Source organism: Acanthopagrus latus, chromosome 8, assembly GCF_904848185.1.
Source record: "Acanthopagrus latus isolate v.2019 chromosome 8, fAcaLat1.1, whole genome shotgun sequence".
NCBI classification, from domain to species: domain Eukaryota; kingdom Metazoa; phylum Chordata; class Actinopteri; order Spariformes; family Sparidae; genus Acanthopagrus; species Acanthopagrus latus.
The window spans coordinates 28,351,883-28,368,530 of NC_051046.1; the positions used below are offsets into that span (position 1 = coordinate 28,351,883).

At 41.2% G+C, this 16,648-nt stretch overlaps 1 protein-coding gene across 3 annotated transcripts in view; it reads left to right on the forward strand.

Annotated features, from left to right (window-relative positions):
* ckap5 (cytoskeleton associated protein 5) overlaps positions 1-16,648 on the forward strand; it is a 64,759-nt gene that overhangs the window by 14,065 nt on the left and 34,046 nt on the right. For 2 of the 3 annotated variants that reach the window (XM_037107891.1, XM_037107894.1), the window contains exons 11-34: positions 61-150; positions 720-884; positions 1,208-1,336; positions 1,468-1,626; positions 1,803-1,904; positions 2,093-2,203; positions 4,158-4,250; positions 4,715-4,900; positions 5,031-5,125; positions 5,304-5,487; positions 5,713-5,855; positions 6,309-6,486; positions 6,958-7,071; positions 7,369-7,497; positions 7,621-7,815; positions 7,937-8,063; positions 9,228-9,310; positions 9,684-9,794; positions 10,513-10,635; positions 12,078-12,227; positions 12,319-12,522; positions 12,602-12,737; positions 12,889-13,082; positions 13,176-13,348. In XM_037107891.1, the coding sequence (XP_036963786.1) occupies positions 61-150; positions 720-884; positions 1,208-1,336; positions 1,468-1,626; positions 1,803-1,904; positions 2,093-2,203; positions 4,158-4,250; positions 4,715-4,900; positions 5,031-5,125; positions 5,304-5,487; positions 5,713-5,855; positions 6,309-6,486; positions 6,958-7,071; positions 7,369-7,497; positions 7,621-7,815; positions 7,937-8,063; positions 9,228-9,310; positions 9,684-9,794; positions 10,513-10,635; positions 12,078-12,227; positions 12,319-12,522; positions 12,602-12,737; positions 12,889-13,082; positions 13,176-13,348 (3,374 nt within the window). Of the gene's footprint in view, positions 1-60; positions 151-719; positions 885-1,207; positions 1,337-1,467; positions 1,627-1,802; positions 1,905-2,092; positions 2,204-4,157; positions 4,251-4,714; positions 4,901-5,030; positions 5,126-5,303; positions 5,488-5,712; positions 5,856-6,308; positions 6,487-6,957; positions 7,072-7,368; positions 7,498-7,620; positions 7,816-7,936; positions 8,064-9,227; positions 9,311-9,683; positions 9,795-10,512; positions 10,636-12,077; positions 12,228-12,318; positions 12,523-12,601; positions 12,738-12,888; positions 13,083-13,175; positions 13,349-16,037; positions 16,062-16,648 lie in introns of all 3 variants that reach the window. The other variant, XM_037107892.1, reaches the window with a different exon arrangement.

Sequence of the window (16,648 nt, forward strand, 5' to 3'; positions counted from 1 at the left end):
TTATTTACTCTTTTCTCGTTTCACTTCTCATCATTAAACTGAAGCTCTTTGTGTATGTAGGTGGTTCCAACTATTCTGGAGAAGTTTAAGGAGAAGAAGCCTCAGGTTGTCCAGGCCCTGCAGGAGGCTATTGATGCTATCTTCCTCACTGTAAGTATAGTCTTAATAATTCCATTAAATATTTAGTGTTGAGCAATGGAATGTGATGAGCATTAATGGAAGAAGGAGCCACTGACAAAGTCTGTCATAATGTTCTCCAGTCTCCACCCTTCACTTTGTGGATTCTGCTGGAAGTAGATTTGAATATCAAACAGGCCATTTGAGATAGAATGGAGAAAATAAGTGCAGACTAATTCTTAAGCAAAGTAATCATTAGTTGCAGCGCCAGCAACCATTGGGCTGTTAAAAGGCCGGCTTTTTCTCAGCAGAGGTGCCCTGTGTTTGCTCGTGGCTCTCTTGAGTTAGAGCTAGACCATACTCTGGCCCAGGGGTAGCATGTGCAGAGAAAACAGGATGGGACCAAGGATGGAACCCTGAGGCAACCCTTATGACAGTGGAGCAGATAATGACACAAAATGTACTAAAAATGTGTGCGTGTGTGACACCTGTCCCGCTAAAACCCCATCCTAGGGGAAACACTGAGCAAACATTCTAAAGTTGGATAGATTGATGGATTGTCATATATTTGTCATATTTTAATATATCATGTCTTTTTCTAGACCACTCTGCAGAACCTGTCAGAGGACATTCTGGCTGTGATGGACAATAAGAACCCTTCTATTAAGCAGCAGGCTTCTCTGTTTTTGGCTCGTTCCTTCAGACACTGTACACAGACCACACTGCCAAAGAGCGTCCTCAAACCTCTCTGCGCTGCTCTCATTAAGGTACATACACCCGGCTGGAAACTTCCTCAGTTTTACTTCCTTAATACTGCATATGATCAGACCACACCAGTTGTTTCTTATTGTGGAATCAGTACTATAGTACTGTGTCATAAGTAGTAGGTAATGTACTAATACGAGCCCTTTGTTATTCCCTACAAAACAATGATTGTCATATTATACCAGGACATTAGAAAATATAGGCTATAAGAGGATTTCAGTTGGTTTATCATATCATCAGAAAGAGTTGGAAGGACACTTGTCTCCTATTTTTAAATGTTATCTTTTTAATATGTATCTATGCTTTTTTTCTTTAACCATCTCAGCAAGTAAATGACTCCGCTCCAGAGGTACGTGATGCTGCCTTTGAAGCTTTGGGGACAGCCATGAAAGTAGTGGGAGAGAAGGCTGTGAACACTTTCCTGGCTGACTTGGATAAACTCAAACTGGATAAGGTAAGGATCTGTAGAAGGATGAAAGGAGAGGAAACACCCACTAGCTTGGATTAATTCAAACCAGCAGAAAGCTACCATGTTTATAATCATTTCTCGCTAACCACTTGGTGACCTGTGTCTTATGCTAATAGATAAAGGAGTGTGCTGACAAAGTGGAGCTTCCTGGAGGCAAAAAAGGTGGTGGTGGTAAAGGGGTGGACAAGAAGCCAGCAGCTAAAGCTCCTCCTGCTGCTGAAGCACCACACAAATCCTCTGTCCCACCCAGGAAGACCCAGTCTGCTGGCAGCAAGGTATACTCAGATCAATTTACAAAAAAAAAGTCTGAATTTAAAAACAAGTAATTTAATTCATTAGTTAATTTATTATTTAATTACCTGGCTGTGCTCCAGTTTTACTCAGTTCAGGAAATTGGTGACATCAGCTGTCCACAGTTGTATTTGAAGTGTTTTGTGTCTGTTTTGTGCAGCCTTCAGCAGGTCCATCTAAGAAAGGCAAACCAACATCTGCTGCTGGTGGAAAAAGCAAGAAGAACCTGGACAGTAAAGAAATCACAGAGAGTGAACTGTCTGTAAGTCTGTGTGCAAACAGTTGTCCTTGAGTTGAAGCTTTAGTTAAAGGTGTGTCATAATACCAATGGGAATGTAGTATTGCCTTCATGCGTTTAGTAGTTTAATTTGCTCCCCAACCACTATTGCACATGCAAGTATTATTTTGCATGCATTATAATTTGTGATTATTTGTGACCTGTCATTGCAGGCTGAGGTGAGTGAGGAGTTGGCAGCAGGTGTACTTCCTACCTCCTGTATTCAGCAGCTGGACTCAGCCAACTGGAAGGAGAGACTGGCTAGTATGGAGGAGTTCCAGAGGGTAATGTCCTTTTTTTCCCCCCCATGGTCAGGGTGTGAACTCATGATGACATGTGCATAAAAGCAATGATGTCTGTCAATCTGCTGCAATTGTTTCGACAAAAAACAAATGGATATACTTTGTTTGAGAGCTCCATCAATAAGTCTACTACAGTGAACTTTTTTTGTAGATTATGGCACCCTGTGTGGCCAAAAGATGAAACTGGTGAAACAGGGAACTTTCAGGGGTGTGATTCTTCCGGATAAATCTGGAAATCCGTCTTTTCCAACCTGAAAATGAGGCTCTCTCTTTTTTTATTTTTTTATTTTTTATTTTTTTCCCCAGTGTGGAGACAGGTTGCGCAAGGCACGGGTCATAATGACCGCTCACTGCTGTCAGTGTGCCTCTGATTCATGTCTTCATGTCACTCCGCAAGTAGTCCATTTGTTTGTCACAACGGAACTTCACTGAAAACAGAGCTCCACCAAAAAGCCTGCAATTGAAAGTTATGATGTGTCAATGTTTCCCCCATATGCATTCTGCTACTGGTTTTTCAGCGCCGCTGTAAAAAAAAAAAAAAGATGATTTTTGTCCGTGTAATATCACGGGCAAATGGCGACTTGAAGTTGCACACAGTGAAAGTACTACAACTTAAGTTATCTTGAAATCGTTTAAGTTGAGTGACTGAAATCCTCATCATCCTATTCTAAGGCTGCAACAGACGACTCATCGAACCGCGGTGAAGTTAGTTTCAGGTTGGATATTGGGTGGATATTCACTCGGCTGTGATTTCACTGAGGTTCTCCCAGTGTTAGCAGCAGGAGGACGGTTAGCTCATCTCCCAGAGCCTCACGCAGAACCGGTGGAAACTGATTTTGGGACCGTCGTTTAATTACTTGGCAAAAATATATTAATACAAATTTATTGCAGTTTTTTCAATATCTTCCATGTCATGTGGGCCAATGACTCCAATCCAGCAGCAGATTGTATTAGTAAACTGGATGAATGAGACACAACTCTTTTTATTGTATTTTAGTGCTTCCTCTATTTTTATATGAATATATATAACTTCCATGTTATGTGGCCCATAAAGAATATATAATGATAAAGAAAATAAGGGTAAAAAAGTTCTCCAATGCACAAGACATTTTTTCTAGCAGCATTGTCAGCTTCTACACTATTTTGTCTTAGATTCTGAGTCTGAAATTCTGAAAATGAATTTTTTTTTAGTCGCCATGTAGTGTAACGTAGTAACCATTTAAAGGGTTATTTTTTCCATTTTTGCATTCCCCCGGACTCCCCTAGTGTTGCTAGGTTACCGACTCAAGGTGCCGCTGCTAAAAAAACAATCTAGGGGAAACACTGTGTTCTAAGAATTTTGGACATGTGGGGCGAACTATTTCTTTCTTAGCTGAATCTGACAATGGGACAAAATAAATGTAAAGAGAGAGAGAGTGACGTGGTGGAGTCATATATTTTCCTGCTTTTTTGTCCTTTGCCAATCACACCTATGAACTTTGTTGCACCATTAGACTACAGAGTAGTTTCTTTGCTACAGCTATGAGACTCCTAAATCCATCCTTCACCACTTCACCATAAGAAACAGTTAAATTTTATGATGTCTTCTGTTGGGTACGTCATAACATTTAATAATGTCTTATGGTGAAGTCTTTAGGATGGATAACTATTCAGGTATTTGATTTCTTGTACAGTTGGTTGAATAAAACGAGAAAGTTGAATCAGTCACCTTGAGCATTCTGATATTGTGCATTTCTCTCTTATTTTACAAAGATGAAATTATTACTCAGGAAAATGAATGTGCACTGCAGCCCAACACTAAATATTGAAAGTTTTTGTTATGAGATTAGCAGCCAATCTTGATTGAAGCCTATTAATACTTAAAACTGCCTGTTGAAGCCATTAAAAGACTTGATGTATGAGAAAGGGTAATTATGGCTTGCATGTATGCTTCTAGGCTGTTGAGACCATGGACACAGCTGTGATGCCCTGCCAGGCCCTAGTCCGGATGTTGGCCAAAAAACCAGGCTGGAAGGAGACCAACTTCCAGGTAACTGTCTCGTTACAGCAGCTAATATTTCAAATGAACGTAGCTCTATTTGCGGCCAACTCTTTGTCACACTGTGCTGAAGTTGTCTGGAGCCAGATCAAGGCCAAAAAATGTGATTTACAAAATAACATTTTAAGCTAAAAGTTAAATGTATTCAAAAGAATATCAGAATTAAAATTATATTTAAATTGAATCGAACCTCTTATTTTTTTAAAAAAATGTTAATTTATTTTTTTCTTCTTGTAATTCAATTCTTCTTTTTTCTTAACAAACATTTGGGCCTTGCTCCTGCTCTCTGATGTTGTGCTCACTAAAGGATACAAAATAAACAAATGTCTCATCCTGTAAAAGCCCTCACTGATAGCTGGTCTCAAACATGGCCTTCACAATGGTGGATGACAACCTTCTGTGGGTCATGCAAGGAGCCTCATACCTTCTAATGTTGTGGTTATATCTTTGTGCAGGTGATGCAGATGAAGCTGCACATCGTGGCTCTTATATGTAGAAGAGGACAGTTTTCAAAGACATCGGCCTCTGTGGTTTTGGATGGCTTGGTGGATAAGGTCGGAGATGTTAAGTGTGGTGGAAACGCCAAAGAGGGACTGACTGCTATCGGAGAGGCCTGCTCCCTGCCATGGACTGCAGAGCAGGTTTTTAGCCCATTTCTTTAGCCTGAAGCCAGCTACTTGACATTGATGATATAGAACTTGGAAAGATCAAAAAGAGTGGGTATTGATGATGGATATACTGTATTTCAGATATTTGTATTTCATTTGTCAGGTTGTGTCAATGGCATTTGCACAAAAGAACCCCAAAAACCAGGCAGAGACACTCAACTGGCTGGCCAATGCCATGAAGGAGTTTGGCTTTGCTGGGTAAATACTGAAGTAGTAAAGTCAAGGCTTTTTCATTATTATACATACTTGGTTACATTTTTAATAATTCATTAAAGCATTTTTTCAAAAAGATACATTTTGAAGGGAAAAAAGGAGGCAGATTGTGAAGGCAAAAGCTGTTTGTGCACCAGTTGACCTTTGACCTCCGTCTCTCTAGTATCAATGTGAAGGGTTTCATCAACAATGTGAAGACTGCTCTGGGAGCGACTAATCCTGCTGTTCGGACAGCTGCCATCACCCTGCTGGGAGTCATGTACCTCTACATGGGAGCTCCGCTGCGCATGTTCTTTGAAGACGAGAAGCCTGCACTCCTCTCACAGATAGATGCTGAGTTTGAGAAGGTAGGGACTCAAGTCATGTAATAGAAGTGAAAAAGGATTTCGTTTGATGTTAAACTGATAGAGAAAACAGCCAAAAGGCCAAGAAAGCTGTTGGCCTCTCACCACTTGGTTATCCTGACAGTGAGTCATGTCGAGGGAATGAACATACAAAGCATGAGCTATGTATTTATGTGTGTGTGTGTGTGTGTGTGTGTGTGTGTGTGTGTGTGTGTGTGTGTCTCACAGATGCAGGGTCAGTCTCCACCAGCTCCAATCCGATTTACCAAGAAGGCCACAGCGGCGGAGGAGGAGGGGGATGAAGGAGAGGAGCAGGAGGAAGATGGTGGAGGACAGGATATCATGGACCTACTGCCCAGAACAGAGATCAGGTAACTAGACAGTGACTGTGTGACACAGCATTTCACTCGACCTGCACAAATAAATCAAAATGAAACGTCATACAGTGTTTCTTGTGATTAAGCAGCTGTCTGCTTTTGCTGGCTTTAAAATATTGTTTGTTATGTAACTATAACGGGTCAACCTCACATGTTTCCAGCTCACACGTACTTTACTGCCAAATTTCTATTTTCTATTCAGTGCCATTTTATCTAGGTTTATTTAATCAATTTTTAAGGTCATATCATATTCATCTTGGAATTGGCAGGATTAAAAGGGTTTGTTCAGTCTGGACAAGTATAGTTTCAGACAAGTCCAAATCAAAAAGAGTCCTGTTCCAAGACTGAGGTGGCTCTGACAACACTGTTTATATTTATGTGCTCAATTTTGTACCCGATCTTTCTCCCTTGTCCTCTCATGTTTTTCTTCCCTCCTCCCTTTTTAAGTGACAAGATCACATCCAATCTGGTGTCTAAAATTGAGGACAAGAACTGGAAGATCAGGAAGGAGGGTCTGGATGAGACTGCTGCAATCATCTCAGAGGCCAAGTTTATCACAGCCAACATCGGCAGCGAGCTTCCATTGGCCCTGAAAGGACGACTTGGGGATTCCAACAAGATCCTGGTTAGTTAAAGAGCACATCTGTCCTGCTGTGTAACTCAAGTCTGCAATGCAAACTTCCGTACAGCTTAATTTAACATGAAACAACTTTGTATGTAGAAAGGATAGGCCCTCAGTCAACATATTGTCAGTAGTTTCATCTGATTGAGTGGCATTGCTTTTGATTATTAAATCTGGATTATGGGTAGTATTTTGCCACAAGTTTCTGCTTGTTTAATACTTCAGACCAGAGATGTGTATTTATTTTTCTGTTGCATGGTTGCAATGAAATGGGACAATTTTGTTTATTGTGGAGATATTAATGTGATGTTTTGTGATGTGATCTTTTTTTATTTATTTTTTTAAAGCAGCGCTCTGTATTGCCAATTAATTTAGGTTTGTAGCCTAGAGAAGGTTTTAATAATAACCTTTTTCACAATATATTTTTATCAAATAAAAATGAAATTTTTAAAATGAGTGTTTTGTGGTTTGCAGGTCCAGCAGACCCTGACCATCCTGCAGCAGCTGGCTACAGCCATGGGTCCTGGACTCAAACACCATGTTAAAGCACTAGGAATCCCTATTATCACTGTACTTGGAGACAGCAAGGTACTGGACACAAACACTCACATTAGAAACACTGCACCCGCCGTAAGATACCTGTGTTAACACAGCAAAGTCTGGAGGACTGGACAGGAATCAGATCTGGACATTGTCCCGTGTTACCCTTTCACACACAATAAGGAGACTGTATTCATCAGATGTCTTCTCACTACTGGTAAAATACTCAGTTTGGTTTCGTTCAGGGGTGGCACCTAGGAGGAGGACTCATTGGAAATGATGACTGTTTTTGTGTTTATCAATACTGTGTGGTGTTGATGGACATGTGTCTTTGTTCCTCCAAAGCTTAATGTAAGGACGGCTGCCATGACCACCTTGCAGGCCTGGGTGGAGCAGACCGGGATGAAGGAATGGCTGGAGGGAGAAGACCTATCAGAGGAACTGAAGAGAGAGAATCCCTTCCTACGACAGGAGGTACACACACATGCAAATCCTCTTCCTACTTGTTCAGGAAAAATAAGCTCAGAATTTTTGTTACCTCTGAAAGCATAGTACACATGATGCTGATCAAATATACCTGTTCTGCATCATCACCAGGTGCTAGGTTGGTTAGCAGAGAAACTACCAAACATGAGAACAGTACCTGGTGATCTGATGCTGTGTGTCCCTCATCTCTACACCTGTCTGGAGGACAGAAATGGAGACGTGAGAAAGAAAGCTCAGGAAGCCCTGCCCACCTTCATGATGCACCTAGGCTACGACAAGATGACCAAGGCTACAGGGAAACTCAAAGTACTCAAAACCAACAAATTAAATGAGCCTGGCCCCAGGTTCTGTTATGTGGCTGTTTTTTGTTTTGTTTTGTTTTTTGTTTTTTTCTTCTCGATGACTGTCTCTTTTCTTCTCCCTGCAGCCGTCCTCCAAGGATCAGGTGTTAGCCATGTTGGAAAAGGCCAGGGCAGTGATGCCTGCTAAACCCGCTGCTCCTGCCAAGGCTGGAGGCGGGAAAAGTTCTTCAGAGCCAAGCAGAAGTGCTTCAGGTTTGTATGACATTAAGACGAATGACTTCCAAACTTGTTACAATCACAATCTCAGACCCTAAATGTCAAACCGAATCTGTGCTGCTTTGTGGTAGTTTTTCACAAAATGTAAAGTAAGGTATGGTTCTCCCTGCAAGCTGGTGTGTTTACATCACATATCATTTGTAAGAGGGGGAAAAAATGTTTGTATCTCCAACTCTACTTCATACAGTGAAGCCCTAGTACTGCAGAATAGAAAATACAAGAAATGCTCTTCTTTAAGTTGTTTAAGACTTATGTTCTCAGTAGATTTTAAATTTGGGTCTATTTGAGCCATAATTAGCATTGCGTCTCCTAAATTTATTCCCTCGCAATTTTCCACTGACACTTGCAGTCTGCACACATTCCTGCTGATTTGTGTCTCACAATGCCAGTTTAAGCAGGTTGAGCCACACTGGAGATGGAACTTCTCCAAAGTGGGGTCAAAGTGCATTTGCCCCACCTCCAAGCAGCTGCATGGACTCCCCCTCAAACAAGCAAGACTTGACTCGTGTCTACGCAGGAGATCAGGGAAAGGCATTTTTAGTTTAAAATACATGTTGTAGCTTCTTACTGATCTTATTTGGCAGCAACCAACCTTGAAAATTGAAGACATGAATGAGCATAGCTTTGTTAGCGGGTATATTTCGATAGTACTGAGGTGAAGAAGAATTTTGTATAGGAGCTTGTTTGACCACTATTTAAGGCCGCATCATTAGTTAAAGACAGACCTTCAAAAAGGTAGCTGTGTTGTCATGAACATTCAGATCGCTGCTGTGTTGGGCTGACAGGGCAAAATCAAACTTAGCCAGCACATGTTAATGGACAAGCCCAAAGTGTGTTCCCCAAATCCATGCATCAGTCCCCAAGTAGCCGCTCTTTTCTAAAGGTTAATAAAATCACCTCCTAACCACAGGCCTTCTTGACTCCCCATGGCAAGTGTCCCTGGGCAAGACTCTCCACCCAAACAAATGTGTTCCCATTGGTTAGCTGAATGAGTTCTTAGGTGACTAGGAGAGAAGAGGTTTATAAAAGTCTTCCATTTACACTTCAAGTGCAGTGTGTGATTTCAAATGATTGATTGGTCTGTCCGCTAACTGTTTAATAGACACATTATATTTACATATGTATGCCTCTCTGCTGCAGCCTCCAGGTCCCAGCCAGCCAGTGAGGAAGTTGATGGTAAACCTGAAGTGAAGAAGGTCAGAGGAGGAGTGGCTGCTAAGAAGGTATCAACTTCTGTTTTTGTATTTTCAGTGTGCACAAAGAGAGAGACAGGGTTTGGTCGTTTTGTCACACCATTTTGTCTAGCCATTGTAAAATTGGACTGTCACTTCCCATTCATCTTAATGAACAGAGAGCTGTATTTGGTTTTGTGTTTAAATCCACCGGTGGTGTGGTTTTTAAAATCTTTAAACAATTGGTGACAGTCTGTTAGTTTAACTATACATTCATAAAACCGCCATTTGTACTTGTAGCTGTAGCATTTGTACACATCAGTCATGTTGATTTATTTATTTTGTCTGTGAGCACCACTGGGTTTTGGTTAGTCATTTCATGTTCGTGAAGTGTAAACATGATGTGGTTTCTCTACTCACCCAGCCTCCCTCTCCTCCTGAGGAACCTGCCCCTCCCCCTTCCTCCAAGGACAAGGACAGTAATGCTAATAAAAAGCCCCAGAGCAAAGGGAAGGCTGCTGCTGGCAGTCAACAGGTAGATGCGTAGTAGGGGTCCTCTGCTCATAAGGAAACTCTGTCCACATCTGCAGCAGCATGTAGATGAAGTGGTAAAACATTCTGGACTGAGTTTCTCAGTGGACACTTGTTTGCCTGACAGATGTTAACCTCTGTCCAGCCTCTATCTGACTTGACCTGGTTCGGGTCTTGGCTTAGTCTAATTCTGTCTCTCTAATTACTAACAGCCGCTTACTACCACTGTTATTTTGCTGTTTTTATAATCAAATGCTCATGGACATGTAGTTGTTTTGGGAAAAAAGATCAGTAAGACCATTTTTTAAAAAGATTTTAACATTTAAACAATGTGCTGACCCGAGAAGAATCAAAGTGCAGTATAAGCCTGCTGAAAAGACCACAAACAGAGTCAGAGTGTCATATGTCACTTTAAGGTTTCAGCTCACTACACTGCATGACCTTGTTTCTGAATGTGTGTGGTTCCTGTTTGGGAATAATTTCACATCAGTGTTTCCTGCACTCTGTTTTAACCTGCACTGAGACGGTCTCAGCATAACAGCTCTTTGTCTCCTTATTCTACCTAATGCCCGTATCCTACACAATGATTACATGCCACTCATATCATTCAAGTAAAACCTATGAGAAAACATGATTACACACAGTAACAATAATGTATCCATAGATGTAATGCATTGGCTCACTTGCTCTCCCTCACACACTCGTCTTGTGTCCTCTCTCAGGGTGCAGCTGGTAAGAAGCCTGCAGCCAAAAGCCAGAAGGATGAGGAAGATAGGTCTGGGCCAATCTTTATCTTCATCCCCAATGCTAAGGAGCAGAGGATCAAAGAGGAGAAGCAGCTGAAGGTAGTTTACTGGCTTAAGAATGTGTCATGATCCCAGTTTTTGTGTTTTTGCTGCCCAGATGTTCTCAGCTCTGATGTTGAATGTTGGTAAAATAAGTACTTTTAAAACAGACACTGGTGTATCTTCCTCTATTGGTGTCCAGTGTGATTGACTCTTCTTACAAAACAGCCAGCAGCCCAGCTAGAGATGCTCTGTAAAACATTAGAATTTTATTTGTGAACCACCCCTTGGATGCACTCTTTATGTTTCTGACGGTGTTGAAATGTAATGTCACATCACAGATTACAACGGAATCCTGCAAACTGTCTACGATACAACGATATATTTCTTTACAGTAGCCCTTTTTACACAGCGTCAGCGCATTATCTCCAGAGCGTTGGTTCACCAATTCTCCGCCAGTGGTGATTCACACAAAGCCAAGCATCTCCGCCTTAAAGACGAACTGCTGTGTAATTCACACAGAATGCCGGCGCAGCTCCTAAAGAGGAGAGACGGTACACGTCATGATAATGACGTCAGTGTGTTTTCTAGGTGTTTCCCAGGTGTCCCCCCTGACAATCTAAACCCGCAGACAGTTTATAATCATATGGATGCTGTTATAATGTAGTGACTGAGATCCTGACCTACCAAACATCCTAGAAAGTGACAAAGTTTTTTAAATAATCGCCATCAGTAAACTGGAAGCTATCTGACTCGCTCGCGGGGACGGAGGCTGTTTTCCAGGGGAAAAGTCACTGTGGTGAAAATAAATCACTGTGACGTCCCTCCCGACCGAGGCTTCAAACACTCTGTGAGGTACAGTGTTTGCCGGTGACAGATGCTGTTTTTCAGACAGAAATGTGACGAATAATTGGTACGACGGGTGGGAGGACACATGCCTCTTATATCTGATATCTGCAGTATTTTTTTCCTCATAAGTTGCCAAAGACAGTTACAGTTACTACGTTACTGTTGTTTGGTCATGTAACGTTGCTTTGTGGGAAATTTCTCTTTATTAAGTTGAGTCAGTTATCAGACTGTAAGACCGACACGCTCTGCTCCGCGCGGCCGACGTATACATTCACACTGGTTCAGTTCCCCAATAATACGGCCCTGATGCTACCTCCAGAGGTGAGTCAGCGCCGGAGAGAAATTTCACCCCTCGCCGCATCTGAAACTTTCACACAGAGGAGGCGGAGAATTGACACAGGATCCCCACATGCAAACAGCAGTGTGAATGGGGCTAGTGTCTCAGTAATAGACCTTCATGCCCGATGACTCCCACAGAGTTGAACAGTTGTTTAATTGTTGTCCTGGACTAGGTGGCAACTGGAAAAAACAGCTGGCTTAATTAGACATGAACTTGTCAGTTGACCTCTGTTAGTTTACTGAAGTTGTCTATCACAAGAAAAAAATCAGAAGGGCTGTCGACTACAGTTTAATTTAAAATGTTTTGTTGGTAGATTTTGAAATGGAACTTCATCACTCCTCGAGATGAGTATGTGGAGCAGCTGAAAACTCAGATGTCCACCTGCTTTGCAAAGTGGCTGCAGGACGAGCTCTTTCACTTTGACTTCCAGAGACACGTCAAGGCCATCGGAGTCATGATTGAGGTAGCTGTTGGTCTTATTTCTTTTTTTACGAGTGGGTCAAGTTTTAGGAGTAGGCCACTTATACTCCTTATGTTTGCTTGTCATTTGACAGAGGTTGGAGAGTGAGAGCGAAGCCACCATCTCCTGTCTGGACCTGATTCTGAAGTGGTTCACCTTGCGGTTCTTTGACACCAACACCACAGTCCTGATGAAGGTCTTGGAGTACCTAAAATTGTTGTTTGCCATGCTGAACAGGGAGAACTATCACCTGACTGAATACGAGGCCAACTCCTTCGCCCCTTACCTCATACTAAAGGTGAGCGCACATGACACTCAGAATGATAAAACAGCCACTGTAAAGCGCTGTTTGGCTCAGTTTCTTTTGCCTTCTTCAGGTTGGAGAGTCAAAGGATGTAGTTCGCAAAGATGTTCGGGCCATACTGGCCATGCTGTGTAAGGTTTACCCAGCATCCAAGGTCTTCCCTTTCCTCATGGATGGAACCAAGTCCAAGAACTCTAAACAGAGAGCTGGTAGGTCTCAACTTATATAGAGTTAAAGACTGATGTTGCACCAGTCTCTTTTCAAACCTCTTCTGTTCCCCTGTAAATCAATTTGATGGAGTTATTGAAATGGAAGTATTTTAACAATACTGTTTTTATGTGGTTTCCTTACTGTCCTCAGAATGTCTGGAGGAGTTGGGTTGTCTCATAGAAGGCTATGGGATGAATGTTTGCCAACCGACTCCAGCCAAGTCCCTGAAGGAGATTGCGGTTCACATAGGCGACAGAGACACATCTGTCCGCAATGCTGCCCTGAACACTGTTGTCGCTGTCTACAATGTCTGTGGGGACCAAGTCTACAAACTAATTGGAAACGTAAGATAGAGACGATACTATTGTCATATTTATTTAAGTTACATGAGGCTCTCTGTACAATTTTTACATTTTACCTCTACCTATCCTTTCCAGTTATCAGAGAAAGACATGAGCATGCTGGAAGAGAGAATCAAGCGTTCTGCCAAGAAGACTCCTCCAGCTCCTGCCAAGCAGAGTGTGCCAGAGAGGTCTCAAAGAGAGCCCCCAGCTAACCCTAATGCCACTTTCCTCCGCAAGCCTTCACAAGAAGACCCCAACAAACTCAAGTAGGTCCCCTCTGACTCAGGGCTGCTGGATGTGTTAACCTAAGCTGAATAAAACCCAGTGAGGAGACCCATCATACTTGTTCACTACAAAATGCGTAATATTGAGAAGAGCTGCTTGATAGTGGAAAAAATCATTCTCACAATAATTTTGGTCAATACTGAAAACAGGATTATTGAAATGATTATTTTTTTATTCTGGAAATGTGATGCATTTATTCACATTTATTCATCATCCCCCCCACCCCCACCCCCCCCAAAAAAACTGAGAACTTGAAGTTCTCCTTAAAAAGTACACTACATGTTCAAATGAAAAATTCAAATGTTTAGATCAGCAATAATGTGCAAATATGTATCCAACTGCTATGCAATTTCTATAAAACATTTAATTAATAAAATAAATAAGCAATTTTGCTCCGCCCTCAGCCATCTGGCAACCCCCACCGGTTGCGTTTTGAGTCTGCCACGGCACAGCACTGACAGCTGGCGTCGCGAGACTGAAGAGTTCCCATGATAATCACATAGATACTCACGACCGCAGTTATAGGTATGTGAACACAAAGTGTTCCTGACCAAAGGCTTAGCAGAAGAGCTTGTGAGTGTTTTTATTTTGAAAAGTAACCAGATGTTATCTTGTTGTTTCTCTGCGTGACTTCCTGTCTGTTCTGTGATAAATGTAGCTAAATTAATGCATTGTGGCGCCGATCTGCCAGAAATAGAAGTCCTACGTATCTGGTCCGGAGGGCTCTGGACTGTCGGAGATGGGACTGAGCAGATACGTAGTGCAGTGGACCTGGTGGAAGTTAACTCATTGATTAAAGTGAAAGCTATCAGCTGCGGTAATGCAGTGGACACATATCCGAATAGTGCATTTACAGCAAAAAATGCCAAATAAATTGTTTCATCTCGATTATATTAGTTTGGAGATCGTTTGACCCAAAAAACTGAAATCACAATCAAAATTTGGTTAATTGCACAGCCCTGATATTGAGGAACAAAATGCCAGTGCATTAAAGGTCAAGGTCTAGGTGGAGTTATTATCTATCCAGTTATAGTCCAACCACATAGCTGGGTTGGTACATCGCTGTGAGATAACGAATGCCTTAACGGTTCAGTATGCAAATAAATGTCTTTTTTTCTATCTTTATTTACAGACAAAATGACTCATACAAATATAACCACTGGGACTCGAAACTCTTGGCCCAGACCATGTAGAACCCATGATCATCAAACACGACCAAGACATGACAACGAAACACAACAACAGAATAAGAAAAAAACAACAACTTGACTACACAATAATAAATAAACATATACATAAATACACAAGAAAATGAGAGGAAATAAGTAGGGAGGAAATAAGTACCAAACCAATCAGACATTGCACATACTCACAAGTGAGCATTATGCTGCATAAATTAGGTACTGGTCATTCAATACCAGACCATAATCATTTCCCAAAGGAACTGCAGAGGGCCACTTATGGGTCCTCCCCAGGTGGTTCCACCAAATGAGACGAGTCTTTGTTTGCAAGAAAATTTCTAACGGAGCCCCAGATGTTATCAAAAATTGATTGCTTACCTCGACTGCATGCGTAATCTTTTATAAGGGCAGAGTCGTTGTTAGTTCTGAAAGCCATTTACCTATCCGTGGTCTGTCTACCTCTTTCTAAGCAATTGCAAACACTCTTTTTGCCAACAGCAGGCCTAAATCTAGAAATATTCTATGCTTCTTTCTTATGTTAGAATTAGCTGGATAAATGCCCAAAAGAAAAAAAATATGGTTCCAACTTTAAATTTATCTCTAAAATTTCCTCAATGCAAATAAACTTATTACTATTTAACAACAAATAAAAGTATCCAGTTATGTATGGTGACACTTTAAGTTACGGGGGCACTTACTGATTGATTGTTTTTTTTTTTTTTTTTATTGATTAATTTATCGATTATTTTTTGTATTAAGCTCTTTTTTTTATTACTAGGTTAATATAACAAAAAACTTATCCCACATAACATTTTAAAACTTGTAATTGATGATTTTTAATCATCAACCAATACACTGGATCTGCCATTGTGGCAGATATTTACATCCTCCGTGTTGATGCACGTTACATAAATTGGCGCATTTACGTTTATGATTGCGTTGATGCATCACACCAGCACTACTTGAAGTATTCCCTTACCTCTAAATTGATGAAATTCACTTTCCAAATGAAAAGTCTAGCAGCTGGATGTGCGGTGTCTAACTTAAACCAATCAATCAATCAATCTTTCCATACTGTATTTCATAAGCATGTCATCCATTCTATCAAACAACCACCTCAGTGTATCAGACCTTTAAACAGACTTGTACATGCTGTGGACTGTTGTGACTTCACTCTAGTTGGACTCATGCCATACATTTTTTGAATGTTTGTTTTGCTTGCAACTTATCTGTACTTCTCATCTTGTTTTACTTGGTCATTGCATGTTGGGTTGTTTTCACAGATATCTAGTTATAAAACAAAAGTAGCACATGAAATCCTCTCTCCACTGTGTCTGTGAAACCAACCTTGTTTGTATCAGTGGCCAGCTGCTAGGCCGGCTACTGGGCCGGCCGCCCGACTTCGGCCTGTCTGTCTCTTAACCCTTCATCTTTCTTCCTGTGTGATTTGCTCCTTTTTCTGCTCTGCCTGCCTTCCATTCTGGAGCAGAATAATGTATCGTACGTATAGGATGTGAGTACCTCCTCCTCGCTCCTTTCTACCTACATATTGTCATTGTACAAGAATTCCGCTCTGAATGCCTTCTAATGCTCCATTACTCATGAAACTAATGAACAGAAAAGCTTGCTACGCCATTTGAGATTTAGTCGTGCTTCCTCAAATGGTGGGCAATGAGGGTCTGTTCTTCTTCCCCACTGTCGCATGACGGGTAAAGCAGCAGACTAAAGCTTAAAATTTGCCGCTGTCACTTTCATATGAAGTTCATTCTTCTTCTCGTGTCACCCCTTTGTCTTGCGTGTTTATGTTGACGACTGTACCTGTAAATGTGATGAAGTGTTTCTGCTTAGTTTTACACAACTCTGTTGGCTAGAAATGTAGTGCTACTGTATTCTGGAGAAAACAACTTTTTTATTGTTTAAAAAAACCATCAACCATCGATGGCCACATCCTCTTTTTTTTTTTTTTTTTTTTTTTTCTTCTTTTTTCTTTTGGTTGGTTTTGGGAAATTTTAACTTAAACAAGAGGACTGTGCAATCCTATCAATTAATTCCAATTCACCCACCTAGAAAAAAATGTATATATGTTTAATGTGATACATG